The 21,919-nt window shown below is 49.4% G+C and overlaps 1 protein-coding gene and 1 long non-coding RNA gene across 5 annotated transcripts in view; one reads left to right on the top strand and one right to left on the bottom strand.

The window, feature by feature from the left end:
* Ntsr1 (neurotensin receptor 1) overlaps nucleotides 1–4,253 on the top strand; it is a 41,527-nt gene extending 37,274 nt beyond the window's left edge. Inside the window, exons 2-4 of the mRNA XM_027419897.2 lie at nucleotides 920–1,133; nucleotides 2,863–2,953; nucleotides 3,937–4,253. Of these exons, the coding sequence (XP_027275698.1) occupies nucleotides 920–1,133; nucleotides 2,863–2,953; nucleotides 3,937–4,186 (555 nt within the window). The 3' untranslated portion in view covers nucleotides 4,187–4,253. The remainder of the gene's footprint in view (nucleotides 1–919; nucleotides 1,134–2,862; nucleotides 2,954–3,936) is intronic.
* Nucleotides 1–21,919, bottom strand: part of LOC103159484 — a 50,033-nt gene that overhangs the window by 12,186 nt on the left and 15,928 nt on the right. For all 4 annotated transcript variants that reach the window (XR_004770479.1, XR_004770481.1, XR_004770480.1 and 1 more), the window contains one exon: nucleotides 10,478–10,617. This is a non-coding gene — a long non-coding RNA (uncharacterized LOC103159484). The remainder of the gene's footprint in view (nucleotides 1–10,477; nucleotides 10,618–21,919) is intronic.

Below are 21,919 nucleotides of genomic sequence, written 5' to 3'. Positions count from 1 at the left end.
AGCATGGGGGCTGGTGAAGGCCTAGAGCCAATGCCTGTCTTGCTGTTCTGCTCTGGCTCGGGACAGTCCCAGAGGTAGGTGTCTGCTGCCTGTGTTCAGCGAGGTGTGGTATTTTAAATGTTTTGACATTTTAAATCTGTGTTGGATACATTCCGTGTGTTTAATTCCACCATGACTCACCAAGAATTGAATTAGTGTGTCTTCTGGGATGGGGCACAGCTGGACCCAGAGCAAGCCAAGAACTTCTTGCTTGCCCTCCATGGGCTTCCAATGGACGGAGCTAAGCACATGGCAACAGCAGCTCTGGCTCTTGACCCCGGGGGTTAGGGGACATAGAAGAGACCCTCTATTCTCAAGGTCAGAGGGGATGCAGCTTGGGAGTGCACACAGGGCCCAAGAGGGAAACAAATCCATGTCCAGCCTCTTCTGTGTTACTGGCCCCAGGCCACAAGGACCTCAGAGATTTCGTTTCCCCAGATACAGAAAGCCCAGACAGATGAGTAGGGCTACACTTTTCCAGACCTCTGAGAGGCACCAGGTGGGTGGGAGAGCATATGGAGGCATCGGTGTGAACGGTTTGCATGCAGAGTGAGAGCCAAGGGCTCAGCCTCACTGAACAGACCGTGCTAAGGTCTGGAGTCCTGGGCATGATACCCCTTGTCAGATCACCTTGGGTTTTACACAGTCCCAGGAGCAGATGTGATCATTTCCAAGCAGCTGGGAGTGGAGCTGAGCTTGAGGAGGAGGTCTGGGGGAAAGCCTGGTCTGGTGGGAAAGCTAGGTGGGCATGGCCCTCCTAACTTGTAAAGTACCTCCCAACCCCAGCTCTGAGTACACTGGCATGATAGTGTTTATCCCCAGGTCTGGTGGATAACAAGGTCTGTGTCTGGGACTAAGGGCTGCCTCTTGCTCTCTGCAGGTTAACACCTTCATGTCCTTTGTGTTCCCCATGCTGGTCATCTCCATCCTAAACACTGTGATTGCCAATAAACTGACAGTCATGGTGCGCCAGGCCAACGAGCAAGGTGTGGTGTGCACTGTGGGCACCCAGAACAGTTTACAACACAGCACATTCAACATGTCCATCGACCCTGGTCGTGTGCAGGCCCTGCGCCACGGAGTCCTCGTCTTACGTACGTAACCTCAGACCCTGGGGAGTAGACAGAGCTGTGGGGCTCAACCCAGAGCCAAGTAGAAAGGCATGAAATAGAATGTGGGAAAGAACATGAGATAGAACGAACGTGGGTTAGAACGTGGGCCCAAGCTCAGCCCTCTGCCCTCTTCCCTCCCTCATACCTTAACCCATCAACCACAGGCTGGGTGCTACCGCTGAGGGTGAAGTCCTGTTCCAGTTCCTTTTCTGAATCAAGTCTCTTTCAGATAACCCCAGGCACACGCACGAGTAAAGTCACATGACCAGACCTGACAGCTGGGGACCTCCATACAGGCAATATCTAGCTATTCAGGACTAGAAGGTCCTGGTAACAGAGTTGGAGGGGAAAGATATTCCAAGCAAATGCCAGGTGGTCAGACAGTCCTCGAAACAATGCTGAGCAGAGAGGGTAGGCCTGACCCCTGCAGCTGATACAACCTCAGGAAACAGTTATCCGGTGTGATGGATGGGAAAGACTTAGGACAAAAGTCTTTTTATCCTCCAGACCTGTGTCTTGCACCTTTGCTATGGCTGTGGCTCCTTCCTGGCTCTGCCCCCTTCAAGCTTGCTTCCCAGCAGCTCCAGGTGCAGTCTCAGGGCAAAGCACATGGCAGCAACGAGTCCCCCAGGCCAGCACATCAGAGACCAGAGTGGCTGGAACGAGCTCTGTGTGGGTCTAAGTGGCATTCTTCACAGATGTCCTCACCTCTACCCAAAGACTGTGAGAAGGGTTCATTCTCAGACACCTCCTCCCAGGGACATTGATAGATCCCAGAGCAACCACTTCATGTCTGTACTAACCTAATGTCTCTCAGGGTAACTGGAAGAGTGAATGAGGCCAGGTCCTGGTTCTCTGAGGTTCTCCTGAGGAAGAACCTGAGTCTGAATGTAGAGAGAAACACCCAAGGCCTCAAGCAGAGCTGTGTCTGGGGATGGCAATGTCAGTGGTCAGTGCTGCCTGCTAGGACACATCTGGGCCAAGGCACCTGTCAACTGCACTTTGCATCCTGCCACAAAGGTCTATTTAATACCGAAAAATATTCCATGGTACAGTGCTAACTACATGGCTTAGGAGTACACATTCCTGTTGAGTGCATGGACCACATGACCACAGACCACCTGTCTGCCTACTGGCTCCCAGGTCTCTTCCACGTCTTTGATTGTGAATATGGGGTGCAAGTATTTCTTTCAATTCTTTCAGGTCTGTTCCCAGAAATGAGGGTGCTGGGTCATGTGTGACTGTTGTTCTTTTTTTTTTTTAAGAATTGTTGTTTAAACAGTGGCTGCAACATTTAACATTCTTGCATCTGTTTGGTTGTTTCATGTGTGTTTGCTTTGTGTGTTTGTGTGTATGTACACATGTGTGTGCAAGCCAGAGGTTAGCAGCAGATGTCTTTCTTTTTGCTCTCTACCTTATCTTTTGAGATGGTGTCTCTCACTGAACCTGGAACTCACTGATTCAGTTGTGCCCTCTCGCCTGTGAACTCTAGGTTTCCACAAGCCTCTGCATTGGTCTGCAGTCTCCTAGCACTAGGTTACAGACACACGCTGCTGTACCAGGAAGAAATGAAGAGGGGGGGAAGGAAGGAGGGAAGGAGTGAGGAAGAAAGGGAAGAAGGAAGGAAGGAAGAGGTCTGTGACCTCAGGATGTCATCTTTGTTTCTTGTGGCTCTCTCCACATTTCTGAAACCAATGATTCTGTCTTGCAGGTGCTGTTGTCATTGCCTTTGTGGTCTGCTGGCTGCCTTACCATGTACGACGTCTCATGTTTTGCTATATCTCAGATGAACAGTGGACTACGTGAGTACTTGGACTATAGAAAATGGGGGCAGAGCTGCCATGAGCCCCACAACATAAAGCTGGTCTGGAATGACATGGAGCTGTGTGCACCTATTGCTCCAGGGAGGATGGTTGGATGAGGGTGGCTATAGCCAAGAGGTCAGAGCAGGCAGCAGATCTTCAAGGACATGCCTGAGACATTTTTGTCAGACCCTAAAGTCTGTTGGGTCACAGCCATCCCAGGGTTTGACTTGAGGGCTCAACAGACTGACACGGTGCTGTGACTTGTCACAGCAAAGGGAAAAGAGGCAAAGTCAGGGGAGACAGACAAACTCAACTCCCAGCTGCAAGCCACTTGTGAGTGTCGTTAAGAGGACAACTCATAGGAGACTCAGTACCCAGGTTCTTAGAGGAGACTAGACAAAGAGACCCCTTCTGCTAACCCTGATCCAGGCTCCTAGAGGGAAAGTAGGTGATCAACATGAAGCCTGTTTGTACAAACAAGTCAGCTGGTGATGGAGGGTCCTGGGGGTCAGCCCAGATGAGGTCTGTGGGCCAGCCGCTCAGCAGGCCTTCTTCACGAACTCTTGCTGTACCCAGAACAGGGCTGCGAGATATGTGGGTGACAGTGCCTTCAGGGTGATAGGCACCAGTAGACAAGACACAGTTTCTGCCTACAGGGAGACAGTAGTGAGCACAGGAACAGCCTCGTGAAAGCTTTTGAAATTCAGAGATGTCTGGGGGTGGACGCAACACACAAAGGCATCAGGAGCCTCAGTGGTTCCTATCTTTGCTGTATGCAGGGACCAGCGGACCCTGCAGCTTCTGAACACGACTCTGTGGACAGTTAAGGTGTGCTACTGAGAGAAGGAGGGCAAAGTAGAGAGGCCATGCCCAAGTGGGGCATAACCAGGAAAAGGTCCCGAGGGTTGGTAGCCCCAGCCACCGTGCCTGGTCCCTGACAGCTGAGGGCTTTGGGGGTCTAAACGCCGGTCTTCCCACAGGTTCCTCTTTGACTTCTACCACTACTTCTACATGCTGACCAACGCTCTCTTCTACATCAGCTCTGCCATCAACCCCATCCTCTACAACCTGGTCTCTGCCAACTTCCGCCAGGTCTTCCTGTCCACCCTAACCTGCCTGTGTCCTGGGTGGCGGCGCCGGAAGAAGAGGCCAACATTCTCTAGGAAGCCAAACAGCATGTCCAGCAACCATGCTTTCTCTACCAGCGCCACTCGGGAGACCGTGTACTAGGCCCTAAGGAGGCTTGGGGTGAGGCCTCAGCCTGTGCTCAGGGCTACACCCTCCCAGGCCTCCAGGGGTTAACCAGTGGCCACTCTAAACCACCACCAGTAAGGCTGGGGCACCCTCCTCCTGCCTGCCCACCCACCCACCAGCCTGGAGGCTTCTCTTTCCAGTTGCTCTTTCTTTTCGTCCTCTGGCCCCTTCTCCCCAATCCTCTATTCCTGCTCCCTATTCTCTTCCTACCTACAATTTAACAAGGAGAACAGAGGCTGTTTCTCTTCCTGCCCCCATAAGGCCTCTATCAAGAAGAAATTAGCGTGCCAAGGATAGCCTCCTTTGTTCCCAGACTAATGGATGTTTAGAAAGAAGAAACAAAAGAACTGGGACCCAGCTCTTGGGCAGATGGGCTGTTGCACTCATAACAGCACCTTGTAGCTGCACAGTTGGGCCAGACAGTGACTGAAGCTGGACTTAGGCAAAGGCTCCGTCTCAGCTTCCTCATGCTTCCTCCCTGGCCCAGCAGATTCTGTGGCTCTCTCTGAACCACATGCCCAGACCCTTCCTTGGCAGGCTGGCACGTCACCTCTCTCAGAGTGGTCCAGAGACTCCCGGAACATTCTCCTCAAGGCTCAGGGCCCACAGCTGAAAGCTGAGAGGATCCATTTATGGCCCACTAAAGAGACCCAAGTTCTCACATGCTCAGAAAGGACAAAAGGGCTGGCCTGAATTCATACAGACCTAGGACTCCCTCTATTTTAAGCCTGTCCTCACCCAGGACAAGCCCCAAGCGGTGTTGCAGGGATACTTGCACTGGGACCTTGGCCTCTTGGATCTGCAAAAGGATGGCAGATAAGTGGGGCCCGGCCTCCCCTGTCCAGGTGACTTTGGTGGGAGGGTGCACACTCCTGTGTCTCTTATACAACTGTATAGACTGAGGTCTGGCAGCTGCTGGCTTCAGGGCAGGACTCCTGAGAAGGGCACTGAGCCAAGTCCTCAGCAGGATGCCAATGTCTGAGCTCTGCAGGTAAGGAGAAGCCAGTGCCCCAGCATCCAGCTGGCCAGCAGCCCTGGACTGAGGCATATGCCAATTTGTTACCAGCTGCCAAGCAGCCGCCCTGGCCCAGGTTCTAGGCGCCCGGAAAAGCAGGCACCCTTCATCTCTGGGAGCTGTCTCCAAACAAGACAGAACCATCTAGCCTCCAGCCAAGAAAGTTGGCTGAGCGCTTGGAGACAGTCCCAGGATGCCCTGGACCATCAGGAGTAGCAGGAGAGCCAGAGAGCCAAGCTCAGCCTTTTGCAAAAGAGTCTTGGGCCCCATTGTCTGGAAAAGAAATAAATAGATGGGTGATCGGCCTGTGAGAACAGTACTGCCATGGGACGTGGGAGGCCTAGCCATGGCCCAGGGCTAGCCTCTACTCCCTCTGGCCTATCAAACAATGAGATGAATGTCGGGGTATCTGTGGTCACCCAGATATAGCCACTCGGCTACTTGAACCCCACAAGACAGCACAACCAATAACATGACCTCTTGGGTAATCAAAGACAGGGTCTGGGTGAGTCAGGCTCATGGCTGACAACAGGAAGATGTGATCAGCCCAGAGGAGGCCTCTCTACCCAAGAACTGTCTACATGGGAGCCCCTCCCAGCCCTGTGGAGCCATCTTGCCCAGTGAGTGGGTCACAGGCCAGTGCTTCTTCTGGAGGATTTGGACTTATACCAGGCAGCCCAGCCCCAGGCTCCTATCCTGGGTTCCCAGACCTTGGGCAAGCCATTCTTCTGAGCCTCATCTCAACTGATTGGGACTGTCTTGAAGGACCCAGCCTGGGGTAAACACGAGCGAAATACCCTGAGGCTGGGTACAGCCAATACCCTTTTATACAATCTCCTAGAAATGCCATGGCTGTCACCAGAAGCCCTTGCTGTGGTGTTTAGCCTCTTGTCTGTGTGCTTGATGTAGTTAGGGACTTACGTCCATGCACCACAGATGTACTTGTGACCTTGGCTTGGTATCCTCAGCTCTGGGCCATGTCAGGATGAAAGTAGTTCTAGAGGCTGGCCTTGGTATCCTGGGTCACAAGTGCAGAGTCTCATAAGCCCAGTAGTGATGTGGACACAAGCCCTGTGCCTCAAACATCTGTCAGAATGCCCCCCATCCCACCACACTGCAATCAAAGAACACTCCCCCCATGGAGAATAAAGGAAGCTGTGGATACCCAGTTGGGGCCTTTGTGTATGCATCCATCCGCACACCCAACCATTCATTGAACACATGGGCTTTTATCTGCCTCTGATAAGCTATGGGTGGGGGTCATATCTCCTAAAGACTGCAAGGATCCTGGCCACCTCCCTGTCCACCTTCCTGAAGAGTTAAAAGTCCCCCTGACACACACCTGCTGCCAGGCTTCACACTTGTTCTCAGCAGACACAGCTTTAATCTCTGGTTAAACTTCAAAAAATAAAATTTTGTGATTTTTTTAGACAATATAATTTTCCTCAGATTTAAGATGTCTACTTCCAGAATGAGGAAAAAGGGAGCAATGTTTCCAGGCTTTCACTCAAATGTCAAGTGGCCCAAGCTGAGCGGAGCTGCCTTCAGATGTCAGATAGGCAATGAAAACGGTGACAGCATGAAGACGGCAATGATGATGAAGTTGAGCATGAACACTCTCCAGTCTGCCTCTAGGAAGGGAGACTCAACTTAAAGCCCACAGGACCCCTTCCCCCAGCCTCAGCAGCTGCCGCCCCCCTGCCTGTCGCTCAGACTTCCCATCCCCCAGGCACTTGGCCCCCTGGGGTGAGCTGCACTACCACCAGCCTGCCTGGATCGACTCTCTCTGCCTGTTTTAGTTGGGTTGCTGTTGCTGTGTGAAACACCAGGACCAAATGCAACTTGTGGAGAAAGGATTTCTCACCCACAGCTCCTATCACTGTTCACCGTCAAAAGCAGCGAGGCCAGGCACTCACGCAGGGCAGGAACCTGGGGGCAGAGCTGATGCAGAGGCCATGGAGGGTGCTGCTTACTGGCTTGTTCCATATGGCTTGCTCAGCCTGCTTTCTTATGGAACCCAGGACCAGCACTCCATGGGTGGCCCCACAGGCAATGGGCTGGGCCCTCCCCCATCAATCACTAATTAATAAAATGCTCCATAGGCTGCCCACAGCCCGACTTTATGAAGGGATTTTCTCAATGGAGGTTTCCTCCTCTCAGATGACTATTTCTGTCAAGTTGACATGAATCTAGTCAGTACATAATCCACACAGTGTTTCTGCCACAGAAGCTGCTTTTTAACCTGTCCAGCTCCCTCCATCTTCCTGCTCCTTGATGAGAGAGAAAAGTTGCCTTCTTCTCAGGTTGAGCAATATGGGAGACCAGTGGCATGATGAGTACCTGACAGGTAGAGATGAGAATTGTGTCCACTTGCTTAACTATTGGATGGGGTAGGTAGTTACATGCATGTATGTCCGGCACACACGCTTTAAATAAACTGAAGACCCAGGGCCACTGGCCTTGCTGCCACCCTGCCCAGCGCCCACTTAGATGCTCTCTGGACTGGGGTATGCCCTGCCTCATCCCCTTTCTACCCCACCTCTGCTCCCTTTACCACTCACACTCCAGCCCTGACCAGCCACCAGGGCAGAGGCAGGGCCCCGTCTACTATGAAGTTCTTCTGCCAGGCATGAAGAGAAGTCTGCATCAGAGCCCCCAGGGTCTCTTCCCCTTCTCCCAGAGTCTTCAAAGGGCCTCATATCCTCAGAAACATGTAAGTCTGATGGCATCGGCCTCCCAGCCCTACCTTGCCCTGCAGAACCAGGAGCCCAGACCTAGGAATCTGCTCTCTTAAAAACTGCTCTGATGGAATTCTTCCTGAAATCCAAGAGTCACTATGTCCTCCCCAGCCTTTCATTCATTCATTCATTCATTCATTCATTCACTCACTCATCTATCTGGCTTCCTCAGACTGACCCTGTCCCCTTTCTGATGACGGCGTGAGGCTCCCACGTACAGCAAAGTCCTTCAACTTCCTCTCACAGGTATGCGGACCTGGCTGGCATACAGACCCAAGAGACAGGCACAAACACCAAAGGAATGAAATACTAATGGGATTGCAGGCTGGTCATGAAAGTGAGATTGGGGAAAACCAGCTTGTAACCTTGACCCTGACCACTCACTACTGCCCCTCCCACTGAGCCTGCAATCCTAGCAAAGCCCCTCCCAGCTCTGATCATGTGAGTGTGTCTCCCATTCTGTGACCTGGACAGAGGAGGAGACTGCCAGCTCCATCGCCATTGCTAGGCAACAGGACAGGACTAGGGAGCGAAGCCTATGTTCTAAACACATTTGAAAGAAGAAAGAATGCCAAGCTTCCTGTGTCTGTGCGGCTCCCCTCCCCAATGCTCCCTTCCCCCACCACTCCCTGAAATTATGATCTGAATTCCAGTTTTTATCAAAACACCATGGAAACCATGTCCAGGCTGAGTTTGTGAAAGAATGACGCTGCGTGGAAGGAGTGGGCAGGGAACCCGAGTCAGAGGAACAGGAAAGGAGCACGCAAGAGGCAGAGAGGACAGAGGCGGGGAGGACAGAGGTGGGGAGGACAGAGGTGGGCTGCCCTGGGATAGAGGAGGCTGTTGGCACCTGCCAAGTAAGTGAAGAAGCCTCTACAGCACAGGCACAGCACACACACACACACACACACACACACTCACACACACATAGAAACATCCACACACACCATGCATACTCACACACCATATACACACACCATACACCTTCATACACACATAGAAACATACACACACACACACACACACACACACACACACACACAGAAACATGCACACACATCATACACACTCACATAGAAACATCCACACACACCATGCACTCATACACACATAGAAACATGCACACACATCATACACACTCACACACATAGAAACATACACACACATCATACACACTCACACACACACACATAGAAACATGTATACACACACCATACACACACACACACACACACACATAGAAACATGTATACACACACCATACACACACACACACACACACACACACAGAAACATGTATACACACACCATACACACTCACACACATAGAAACATGTATACACACACCATACACACACACACACATAGAAACATGTATACACACACCATACACACTCACACACATAGAAACATGTATACACACACCATACACACACACACATAGAAACATGTATACACACACCATACACACTCACATAGAAACATCCACACACACCATACACTCACACACATGGAAACATGTATACATACACCATACACACTCACACACATAGAAACATGTATACACACACCATACACACTCACACACATAGAAACATGTATACCCACACCATACACACACACTCATAGAAACATGTATACACACACACACATAGAAACATGTATACACACACCATACACACTCACATAGAAACATCCACACACACCATACACTCACACACATGGAAACATGTATACATACACCATACACTCACACACATAGAAACATGTACACACAACAGCTGTGCATACTGTGTGAGAATACATACTTACATGAAAACCTAACCACACCATAGACGAGAGTGCACACACATAGATGCACATACCAAACACAGCAACAGGGGTGCATACCTGATGCACGCATACACACACATGTATACACACCTGTCCTGTGCATGGCCTTCAGTCCACCTCATTCCTCAGGGCTGTGATACTTGCTGTTTCTGGTCTTGCTGGTTCAATAATGAGATAATCAGAATCTGTTCTGGGGTGCCTGGGAAACCCTTAGCCAGGCCCAGAAGTACCAGATTCCCAGCTTGAAGCAAAAACCCTGTTATCTTAGCCCTCAATCTGGCTGAGGATCAGGTGACAACTAGGTCGGATCCTCAATAAGAGGGAAAGAAGCCCAGCTCCTGACATGAACTCCTCTGCAGCCATCACTTACACCCATTGGCAAATGGTGTCTGGAGACAACTTACTTCCTTGAAAGCAGTCACTCAGTACAGACCACTGACCAGCTGTCCAGTGAGGTGCTAGCGTCTATCCCTGCACAGGGCACCTCCCTTCCTATACTTCTTCCCCACTTCTTTCTTCCTGTGGAATAAATAAAGTTCAAACCTTGGTCTCAGAGCTATTTGCTGTAGGAAAATGAGGCAGAAATACTCCACATGGCCACAAGATAGGAGGGAGCAAGAAGAGGTTAAGGCAGAAGAGAAAGAGCCAAAATCCAGCGAGGAGGAGAGTAGGAAAAGCTACCTGGGGACGACCTGGGAGATGGAGGGCATCGTGGAGGCCAGCAGAGGGAGAGCTCCTCTAATCACTCAGGATTCTTCTGCCTCCAAGACCAGGCTCACGGTCTGGGTTCAGCCTTCAGGACCTCCAGGAGTTATCTCCTCCTGCATATTATGAAAGCACAAAATGGTAAGGCGTTAAGCTCTGCGTAGGTACCCTCACAACAAAAAGATCCTCTTTTACCTCTCCTGAACCTTTTACTGATGGCGAAACTGAGGCCTAGAAAGGGGAAATGGCTGGCCTAGGGTACCAGAGATGTCAGTAGGCTTTAGACCAAGGACTAAAACCAGGGTCCTTCCCCCGACCTAGACAGGAGCTGAGTCTGAATATGCACACCTCTCCAGATGGGGCAGAGATTCTCCAGCTTTCACACACCACAGTGCTGGGGTCCCAGCAATCCAGACCCAGCTAGCTCACAAGAGTTTGTGAATAAGGCCACTCAGCCATTGCTGCTCTGGCAGACAACAGAAAGAATTCAAACTCACAAACCTACAGCTGCAATTTAGGTGCCCAGCAGGGTCCTGTCTGCCCAAGTACAGTGGAGCTCAGCCCCCAGGAAGGGAATCAAATGCCACCACTCTCCCGTGGGGACAGAGGTGTTTGTAGAATATTATTTTAACTAGGCAAAGATGTGTTACACTTTCTTATGCCTCAGGAGATTACTTTAACTGTGTTGGGGCATGTTACTTTTGTTTATGCTGCATTTGTTTAACTATGGAAGGATGTGTGTTTAATTACATAAAGATGTGTCATATCTGTTTTACCTCGCCTGCTTAGGGTACCTGGTTGGTCTAATAAAGAGCTGAATGGACAATAGTTATGCAGGAGAGGGACAGGCAGGGCTGCCAGGCAGAGAGAATAAATAGGAGGAGGAATCTAGGCTTGGGACAAAAGGAACAAGAGAAGAAGGAAGAAGAGAATGAGGGAGACACCCATGACAAGGAGCCAGGCAGCCACCAGCCAGCCATAGAGAAGCTGTGAAAATAAGATAATCAAAAGAAAGGTAATAAGCCCTAAGGCAAAAGGTAAGGAGAAACAAATTAATTTAAGTTAAAAGAGCTAGTCAGAAACATGCCTAAGCTATGCCGAGCATTCAAAACTAATAAGTCTCTGTCATGATTTGGGAGCTGGTTGGTGGCTTGAATGAAAAAGCCTGGAACACAGAGGGAAAGAGGATGCCCTGGAGATTTTAAACAAGGGAGGCCTTGGAGTGTGCTCCTCACCATTCTTCTCTGGTCTGTTTAAACACAGACTCTATGATCCAGGTTGGTCTTGGAAAAAGACAGTCCCTTTTCAGAGCATCTGGGAACACCCAGATGGTGGCAGGATACTCTATAGATAAGCTGAGCCACAGGCTCTGAGCAGGAGGAACTGGCTGTGCAGAGTGGGTTTCCAGGAAACTTCCCCCAGGGAAGTTCAGGAGCACAGACACACGACTCTACCCCCGCCTTGTTTCCTGACATACAAGCCATTGGACCTTCATCTAAGATGTTAGCTCCCCACAACCCTACCCCCATTTCCATGCAATCTCAAGAGGTACCCAAGTGGATGGAAGGTTAACTGAAGGGAATTACCTAGTATGCAGTTTTGAGGGGGTTGTCACCCAGGCTGGGTCACCCACGCTTCAGCAAATAATGCCTCATCCCTTCTTCTGTAAGTAAGCCCAACCAATAAACTCACTTATTCACCAGTTGGGTAAGCTTGGGTGGCATCGTTACCTGGTCTGCCATTGGTACCCACAGATATGTTTTTCTCATCTCCCCAGGAAAAGTTAATGCAACACTGCCCATGTTTTGATTCTCACAGGCTTTGAGGCCAGGATGGATATTGTCATAGGATCCTCAGTGGTCCCTGTAGGACTAAAGAACTCCAGCTGCAGAGGCCTCTAGTGGCCTTGCCACAGGCTCGGCAGTTTGCCTTGGCATTGCACAAGTTAACGAAGATTGCCCTGGCCCAGGCCGAGGGCACCCACATGCGGTAGCTAGTCTCAGTAGCTAGGAAAGTATTCTTGGCCTCTGTCCTACTTGAGCACTCTTCCCCAGCAGCCCAGACGCTCTGCCTTCCTGTAAGTTGACTCACAGACATTGCTCATGGATGTTTATGTAGCACTACTGCATGCCTTCTTCTGGGCACAGAGGTGCAAAGTTCAGCCCCTCACACAGAAGAGTCACATCCCCTGAAGAGATGAACCAGGGTGCATAGAGCAGCTAGTTTCCACGTCTCTGACTCCTTACTCCTAGGGAGGCAACCAAGAAGCCCCGGGTGAGAAGCTAATAAGCCCACAGACTTCTGTAACCAAAGGCTGAGACCGTGAGCAGGTGTGTGGGCTTCCAGAACCTGTGCCAGCTCTAATCCTGACCTCTATGTGGGCTGCTCTGCCAACTCCCACACAGAGGGTCTGGCACATGGGTAAGGAAGTAAGGAAGGACTGTGACCCATTGCACTCGGACCAGGTAGTACTCCAGCCTGGCACACAGTACCTGGAGCAAGTTCAGACTCATAGGCCTGTCCTGCATTGGAATTGCTGTCTCAGGGCATGCTTAGGGCCAGCCTAGATGGGAGGAGGATACGGGGGGAGATTTGGAGGAGGTGACTGCATTCTAGCAAACCCAGCAAGGGAATGGAAACAACCGTGTCTGGGGAAGCTGGAGAGGAACACTGCAGGTGAAGTTCCAGGATCCTTTCTCTGCTGACCTCTTTAGGACACTCTGTATCACGTCTCTGCGTGGGTGTTCATTCCCACCCATTACATGAAGGGCCTTGAAGACAGAACTGATCAACAAAGACCTGGTCCCTACTCTGAAGCCTGCCAGAGTATGGGGTGGTGGGTAAGCCAATTCCACCCAGGCTGGAGCAAGGCCAAGAGGACTTCCAGGAGAAAGTGGCTCAGAGCTGGGCCTCAAAGGGCTGTCAAATAAGGAAACGGAAGGTCCTACTTTTGAGGAACCTGCTTGACTGTGGTGGCATTCAGAGAAAGAGAAATTTGTGAATAGCCTGATGTGAGAGTCTGAGAGTTTAAGGGAAGGCAGCAAGAACAGAGAGCTAGACAAACAGCAGGACTTGGGGAAAAGCCACTAGGACCCCTACCCCATGGAGCAGCCTCATTCTTTAGGTAGCATGTGACGAAGGTGGCTTGAGGCTTGGGACTAAGCTAGGGAAGGAACAAGCAGACAAGGCAGAACACCCCTAAGTGCTGTCCACTTCTCTACCTGGCCAGATATTGGGGAGCCAAGCCCAAGCAGCCACCCCTTAGTAATATAAACATGTGAGGAGGTCAGTGCATTGACCTCCTCATCCCCAGCCACTAACCCTAACTGAAGGACCCTCCACCTTGGAGGTCATTGTGGTATGTGTGGCTAAGGGACAAAGGCAACAAGTCACTCTTCCAAACCCCAGTTTTGGCCTTTCATATATAGCCACCAGGTATAGCACTGTACTCAGGAGGCAGAGTCTCAGGAGTTCCAGGTCGACCTTGGCTACATAGGAAGGTTGGGGCCAACCTGGGTTACTTAAGATCCTGTATCAAAATAATAAGCAAATGAAAGGTGGGGTTTGGATCTGTGGGTAGAGTGACCCACAAGCACACGGACATGAGTTAGGATCTCTAACACCCACTTTTTTTGCCAGAAGCAATGTGGCATGTGTCTGTAAACCCAGCACTGAGTAAGCAGAGACGGGGGAATCCCAGAGGCTTGCTGGCCAGCCACTCTAGCCAAGGCTAGAGGTTCAGTAAGAGACCTTGCTGCAAAAAGGTAAAATATAGCCTGGTATGGTAGCACATACCTTTAATCCTAGCACTCAGGAAATGAGGGTAGGTGGGTCTCTATGAGTTGAGGCCAGCCTATTCTCCTCAGAGTTCAGGCTAACTAGGGCTATTCAGTAAGAAAGACCTGTTCTCAACACACACACACACACACACACACACACACACACACACACACACACACACACACACGTGCACGCACGCACGCAGGAAGATATATATGATGGAGGGCTGGAGAGAGGGTCCATCATCTCTGTCAGGTAGCTCACAACCACCTATATATAACTTCAGCTCCTGGGGGACCTGATGCCTCTAGCCTAGTGAGCACAGTCACTCATGTGCCCAGACCCGCACACATATACACATACATGTAAATAAAAATAATAAAATCCTTTTAAAAATAAGGTGGAAGGCCTATCAAGGAAGATAACACACACACACACACACACACACACACACACAAAAGAGAGGGGGGAACAGAGACAGAGAGAGAGAGAGAGAGAGAGAGAGAGAGAGAGAGAGAGAGAGAATAAAAGCATTTTTTCTGCTCAAGGCTGAAAGGCGGAGACTTGCTCCAAATCTGCAGTCTGCACAAGAGATACACACTTTCATAGTCCAGGTGACAAGATGATCACTCGCCAAGCAGGATGTGCTTCCTGGCTCAAGTGGCATTCAGACAGGAGACAAACATGTTTCCAATATTCTGGCTCACCCGCCTTCTAACGAGCTTGTGTAAGGAGAAAGGGAATCCAGGCAAACTTACCCCATTGTCAGGTACAGCCCAGCGAAGCAGCCAAGCTCCAGCTGTGATTGCCTGCAAGCAGACCAGGCAGTGCCTGGTGGTACTTAATGGATACTCGGACCTATTGATCAAATGAATGAAAGAAAGGCCACCTCCTTTGCCAGTGCTGGAGATGGAAAGGCTGGGCAGTTTTATCAATATCTCTGCCCACACACAACCTGGAGGTGTGTGCCTAACGTGGGGTTGGTAATCAGAGAACCAGAGTTCTACTTCTGTCCCTGGCATTCCCTAGCCCAGGAGAGAGGGACATCCAAAGCCTCCGTAATGATCTCTGGGTGGACATTTGTGTCTTTAAGCTACCTCTGCCTGCTCAGCTCTGAGTAGCGCAGACAGCAAGGCCACACACAGTCAGCCACACACTTGGATCTGGCAGCTCCTGCTGCAGACAGGGATGGAGAGATCCCCAGGGCAGCAGCAGGCCCGGGTGTTCCAGTTTGGAACTGGTGGAAATAGGGAAGCAGGTAAGAGTTCAAGTTTTCTGCCCTGGTCATTTCTCCCCAAAGCCCTGGTTACACCTCAGGACGACACTCATGTGTTATGGGTTACACCTAGGACACATGTGTTATGGGTTACACCTCAGGACACACATGTGTTATGGGTTACACCTAGGACACACGTGTTATGGGTTACACCTCAGGACACACATGTTTTATGGGTTACACCTCAGGACACACATGTTTTATGGGTTTATTGCACTCCAGCCCTCCCAGTCCCTAGTGCTCAGGGATGTCAGAAGTTCCATGGTCCCTGAGCTGCTGTCTCTCAAAGCTGGGCAGATGTCCAGATCTCTGCCTGCTGATGTCCTCCATGACATTTTACCAGCTGTCTACTGTCTACCCCAGTTCACCGGGAGGCAACACTGCACCTCATTTGCTCCCAAGGCCCATAGCTCTTCTGCAAGCTGTTGATTCTGGGGCTTTCTGTGCCAGATGCAGAGACCATTGCAGAGTCTGCACTGGATTGTCAATCCTTGGGGTAGACTCAGACCCTCGTCTCCTGAAACTAAGCCTGGAAATATGTGATTTCCATGGCAGCCCACAACCAAATGTGGAAATCGGAGGGAGGACCAACAGCCCCGCTCCCTCCCCAGTGCCAACATCATAGGGGTAACTGAGGCCCAGAGCCCCAAGTCAGGGAAGGCTCCAGCAGCCCATGAGCTATCAGTGGACTTTTCTGTGGTATGACTGCCCTTAAGTCACCGATGTTCCTGTCAGTAACACCAAGTGACTCATGGTTCACCAATGGAGGTGGAAGGAGGCCTAACTAGTTTGTCAGTGTCTTCTCTATCTTTACCAGCAGATGTTCTTTGTCTCCCTGGGCACACAGCACTCTGAATCCCCACTGCAGAGTTATGTCCACGCGCCCATCCGAGTCTGTGGTGAGACTCTGTAGCTCCCCTTTGAAGTTGCCAGCAGGCTATTCCACAATGCTTTCTTTCCTTCCCATTCTAGTCACCAGGAGCTCAGAGGAAACCTCTAATTCTCAGACTGAGGGACCTGACACAGCACCCTTACCATGTCTGTCACAGGAGATCAAGCACGCCCCCTTCTACTGCTCAGTGGATTCCAGTCATAAAACGACTCTCAGCACACCCACACTGCACTGGGAACCAGAAGGGAACTAGATCAGTGTGTCACTTACTTCTTGGACCAGAAGACCCACAGTTCTGTTTGCAATAATTCTCTTGCCTTCTGCCTTTCAACCCTAGGCTCTCCATCCAACCGTCTAGCAAAACCTGAAGCCCTGAGGTGTTTCCAATCCTTGCCCCAGAGTACCCTAGATGTGCAGTGGGAAAGGTCCCAGGTGGGATGTGGGCTCCAGGTGCAGTGTTTTGGGCTAACAATGAGCTTGACCGTCAGTTGCTCTCTCTGCTTCTCAAAATGTCTCTACACCACTAGCTACCCACCCACCATCCTCAGGCCACTCACAGGCCTGTTCTCTCTTCTTTTGGCTCAGGAATCGCTAGCTGTGCCTGCTGCTGAGGGGTGTCTGAATCTGCTTCCCCATCCTAGCCTTCCTCAAGGCTCCTAGCTCCATGCATACTTTCTTGGTATTTCATAAAAGCATTCATTCTCTGGTGGAAATGCTAAATATGCAGGAGAATACCACACAACTAAAGTCTTACTACCCCACCCAGAGACACTCATCACTAACAGATGGGTGAACATGCTGCCTGGCGTTCTACGCAGCTGCAGAAATGCACACACACACACACACACACACACACACACACACACACACACACACATATATATATATATATATATATCAGGAGCAGCTCACACACTTGCTTGCCGAGGCTCAGACTGTTCCTGCCAAAAGCCCCATCACAGCAACAAGCACAGCACACTCCTTCCGGTGTGCATACTCACAAACCCTCATTCAGATTCTGAGATAAAATGACTTGGTGACATCTGAAAGCAAAAATAACCTGTCTTGCCAGGCGTGGTGGCACACATTTAATCCCAGCACTTAGGAAGCAGAGTAGATGGATTCCTGTGAGGTTGAGGCCATCCTGGTTGACATAGTGAGTTCCAGGTTATATAATGAGACTCTTGCCTAAAAACAAAATAAAACAAAAAGCCTGTCTCAGGGGATTCTGCAATACAGAGAGTCCTCCTGTCCCCAAAGCATCCAAGCAAAGAACCACACCTCTTTATTAGGGACATAATTTGGGGACACAGTTGAGCAGCCCTCCATCATGGTAGTTTGATATTAATGAGCAATAGGGAGGTTCTGGGGAGAGAACTGAGTGGGAATGAAACACTTGCTACATACATGTGAGGAACTGACCCCTAAACCCAGGGCCCTCACAAATCTGGGTGAAAATCTGTAATCTCAGTGCCCCTAGGGTGAGATGGGAAGTGGGATTCCGGGAGGATCCTCAGAAGCTTAGGGGCCAGCAAGGCTGGCAAGCACAACAGTGAACATCAAGGTGGAAGGTGAGGACCACTGTACCTGAGGGTGTCCTCTGGCCTCCACACGTGCATTATGGGATGCACACACCAACATTCATACACACACACACACACACACACACACAAATGCTCATATATCACACACACCACCACCACCACCTAATAAAAAGGGGGTGAAGAAGGAGGGGCATTGAGATGGCTCTGTGGGTAAAGGCACTTGCCTCCACCCCTGACAACCTGAGTTCAGTCCCTAGGATCCACACAATAGAAGGAGAGAACCAGCCCTGGTCATCTCCTGACTGCCACATGCATCATGGCATGTGCACACATACAAATAAGTAAGTAAAGAGTGACAAATGAATAAATGTAGACGTACCAATTGATTATCCAATACCAAGTGGTTGCCTCTGAGATCATATACATACAAGCAACATTATATCGATTGAGCAAGTTATATTTATGTATTTAAGAATAATATATATAGGTGCTGGAGAGATGGCTCAGAGGTTAAAAGAACTGACTGCTCTTCCAGAGGTCCTGAGTTCAATTCCCAGCAACCACATGGTGGCTCACAACCATCTGTTATGAAATCTGGTGCCCTCTTCTGGTGTGCAGATATACATGGAAGCAGAATGTTGTATGCATAAATAAATAAAATCTTTAAAAAAAGAGTCACTTCAAAAAAAGAATATATATATATATATATATATATATATATATATAATTAAAGAAAAAGAGACCATGAGTTTGAGAGGGGATTGGGTGGGAGACTGCATGAAAGGGTTTGGAAGGAAGAAAGGGAAGAGGTAAAATGATGCAATTATATTTAATTTCAAGAAAGTATTATAGTGGGCTAGAGAGATGACTCAGCTGTTAAGAGCACTGGCTGCTCTTCCAGAGGACCCAGGTTCAATTCCCAACATCCACATGGTAGCTCACAACTGTCTGAAACTACAGTTCCAGGGGATCCAATACACAGACAAACATGAAAGCAAAACACGAATGCACATAAACAAATCATTTTTAAAAGTATTATAATAAATAAATTTAAAAACTTTTGGAGTAGGAAAAAGAGACAAGGGTGTGATAGCCAGGCATGGGTGGCCCATACCTGTGATCCCAGGACTGGGGAGGCTAAGGCACAGGATTGCCATGAATTTGAAACCATCCTGAGCCACACAGCAAGCAAGATCTTATCTTGCTGAGTATGTGTATGTGACTTAATTGATAGAGTACTTAGTTTGGCTAACATGATCATAAACTAAGCTTGGCAGCCCATGCCTTGAGGGGTGGGGCAGGAGCATCGGAAGCTCAAGGTCACCTTCAGATGTAACGGAAATTGGAGACCAACCAGGGCTACAAGATACTCTGTTCCCTATTTTTTTTAAAGTAACAAATGTAGCTGGGTGGAGTCGTGCACCCCTTTAATCCCAGCACTCAGGAGGCAGAGGTGGGCAGATCTCTGAGCTATTGGCCAGCCTGGTCTACAGAACGAGTTCCAGAACAGCCAGAGAAACCCTGTCTTGAAAAAAAACGAAAATGAGTAAGTAAATACAAATAAAGTAACAAATGTAACTACCCACTAAGCAGGGGTAGCCAGACCTTCCATTCTTTTGGTTGTGAGCCTAGTCTTTAACGTCTGAGCCATCTCTCCAGCCCCAGACCTTCCATTCTTTAGATCCCCGACACAACCCTGGAAGAGGAGTGATGGGGAGGTCCTTCTGTGTCGATGATTGTCTTATAGGTTGATAAATAAAGTACTGTTGGCCAATAGGAAAACAAGATAGCTGGGACTAGGAGGATTCTGGGAAAGGTAGGAGAACGGGCAGAGTCACCACCATGAGAGCCCGGAAGACGGGACGCTACCACTGGCGTCTGATAAGTCTTATAAAATATATAGATTTATGATAATTAAGACTGAGCTAGCAGATGAGAAACCCTAGTCATTGGCCAAGCAGCATTTGTACCTAATATGAGTCTCTGTATGTTATTTGGGACCTTAACGTTGGGGGGGGGCACTTGGGTGGCCTGGCGGAAGTACTTACTGTTACAGAGGAGGTCTTGGGGTCAGTCTGAGGTCACCGTCTCTGTTCATATACCACATTTCTTTTGTGTGAGTTGTTTGTTTGTTGAGATTTTGAGACAAGTTTTCACTCTGTAGCCCAGATCTGCCTGGAGCATGCTGTTTGGCCCAGACTGGCCTCAAACTCGCGATTATCGTTGTTCTTCAGTTCCTTGAGTTCCAGGGTTACTGGTGTGAGTGACCATGCCCTGTTCACTTTATTTTTATTTTAACTTTTGTTTCATTATGAGAGTTTACAGAAACTGGGAAGTACCTGGTTCCTACTCACTAGCTCAGTTATCTGCTTCCTCAGGCCTGTTACTTAGACCACAACTTCCTCTTCCTGTCAGTTGAAGAGACTCATTAATTGCTCACTAGACCCTAGGGGTCATGAATGAGACAGCACAGTTCCCGCCCTTGCATTTCCAAAGTGCCACAGTCTGATGGAGTCCTCTGAAAGCCAAGTCCTAACCCACACACCTGAAACTGGGACCTCATAGATGAAAAGGACTAGGCTCTCAAGGCAAAGTCCCGTGGTTGGGGTGGGCCCTCTTTCAGAAGACAAGAGAACACAGACTTCAGGAAAATGGGGACAGCAACAGGAAAGATGCACCCACCAGTCCAGAAGCAAGGATCATGGCAGCTGGTGGAGAGGAAGAAACACCCCACCCCGTTCCCCGGCTCCCCAAAGAAACTGACCCCACCAGAACCTTGCTGGGGATTGCTGGACTTCTGAGCTTTAAAACTATAGTGCTAGGGCCTGTAGAGATGGCTCAGTTATTAAGAGCACTTGTTGCTCTTTCAGAGGACCCAAGTCGGTTCTCAGCACCCACAAGGTGGTTCATAACCATCCTTAATCTAGCCTGATGCATCCAAAGTGTTACTCTTTGACATAGACTCAGGATAAGAAATGGCTGTTTTTCTACTGAAGTCTGAAACGCATCATGTATCTTATATTCCCACACACTCAACTTAGACACAAAATTTGCATTGGTAATACTTGATCCATATTTAAATTTTGTAAACTGCATAGCTCAGAAGATAAACTCACATATGTTGTTCCAAACAACAGTAGTTTACTGAAGTTTTCCAGTTACTGGATAAAGTATGATTTTTTTCATTTAAATTTTTATTATTATTTAGTATTTTGTATGTATTGTTGTTTTTGCCTGTTGTGGTAGTTTGAACGTAACTGGGCCCCATAATCTCATAGGGAGTGGCACTATTAGGAGGTGTGGCTTTGTTGGGGTGCCTATGGCCTTGTTGGAGGAAGTGTGCCACTGTGGGGGCGGGCTTTGAGGTTTCCTATGCTCAGGGTACCGCCCCATGTCTTCGTCAACTTCTTGTTGCCTGCAAGATGTAGGACTCTCGGCTACTCCTCCAGCACCATGTCTGCCTGCACACTGCCATGCTCCCCGCCATGATGATAATGAAGTGAACTCTGAAACTGCAAGGGAGCCACCCCAGATAAATGTTTTCCTTTTAAGAGTTTTTGCGGGGCCTGGAGAGATGGCTCAGAGGTTAAGAGCACTGGTTGCTCTTCCAGAGGTCCTGAGTTCAGTTCCCAGCACCCACAGGGTGGCTCACAACCATCTGTTATGAGATCTGGTGCCCTTTCTAGCATGAAAGTGTGCATGCAAGCAGAATATTGTATATATGACAAATAAATAAATCTTTAAAAAAAATAAGAGTTGTTGTGGTTATGGTGTCTCTTCATAGCAATAGAAACCCTAAGACCATGCTCATACACTGTCCATAGAAACAGGAAGAGGGTGTTGGATCCCTGAGCATAGGATTACAGTTGGTTCTGAGCTGGCATAAGGGTGTTGGTGGGAATCAAACCTTGGTCCTTTGGAAGAGC

The sequence above is a fragment of the Cricetulus griseus genome, chromosome 6 (genome assembly GCF_003668045.3).
Source record: "Cricetulus griseus strain 17A/GY chromosome 6, alternate assembly CriGri-PICRH-1.0, whole genome shotgun sequence".
NCBI lineage: Eukaryota > Metazoa > Chordata > Mammalia > Rodentia > Cricetidae > Cricetulus > Cricetulus griseus.
This window is presented reverse-complemented; position numbering and strand designations above follow the sequence as displayed.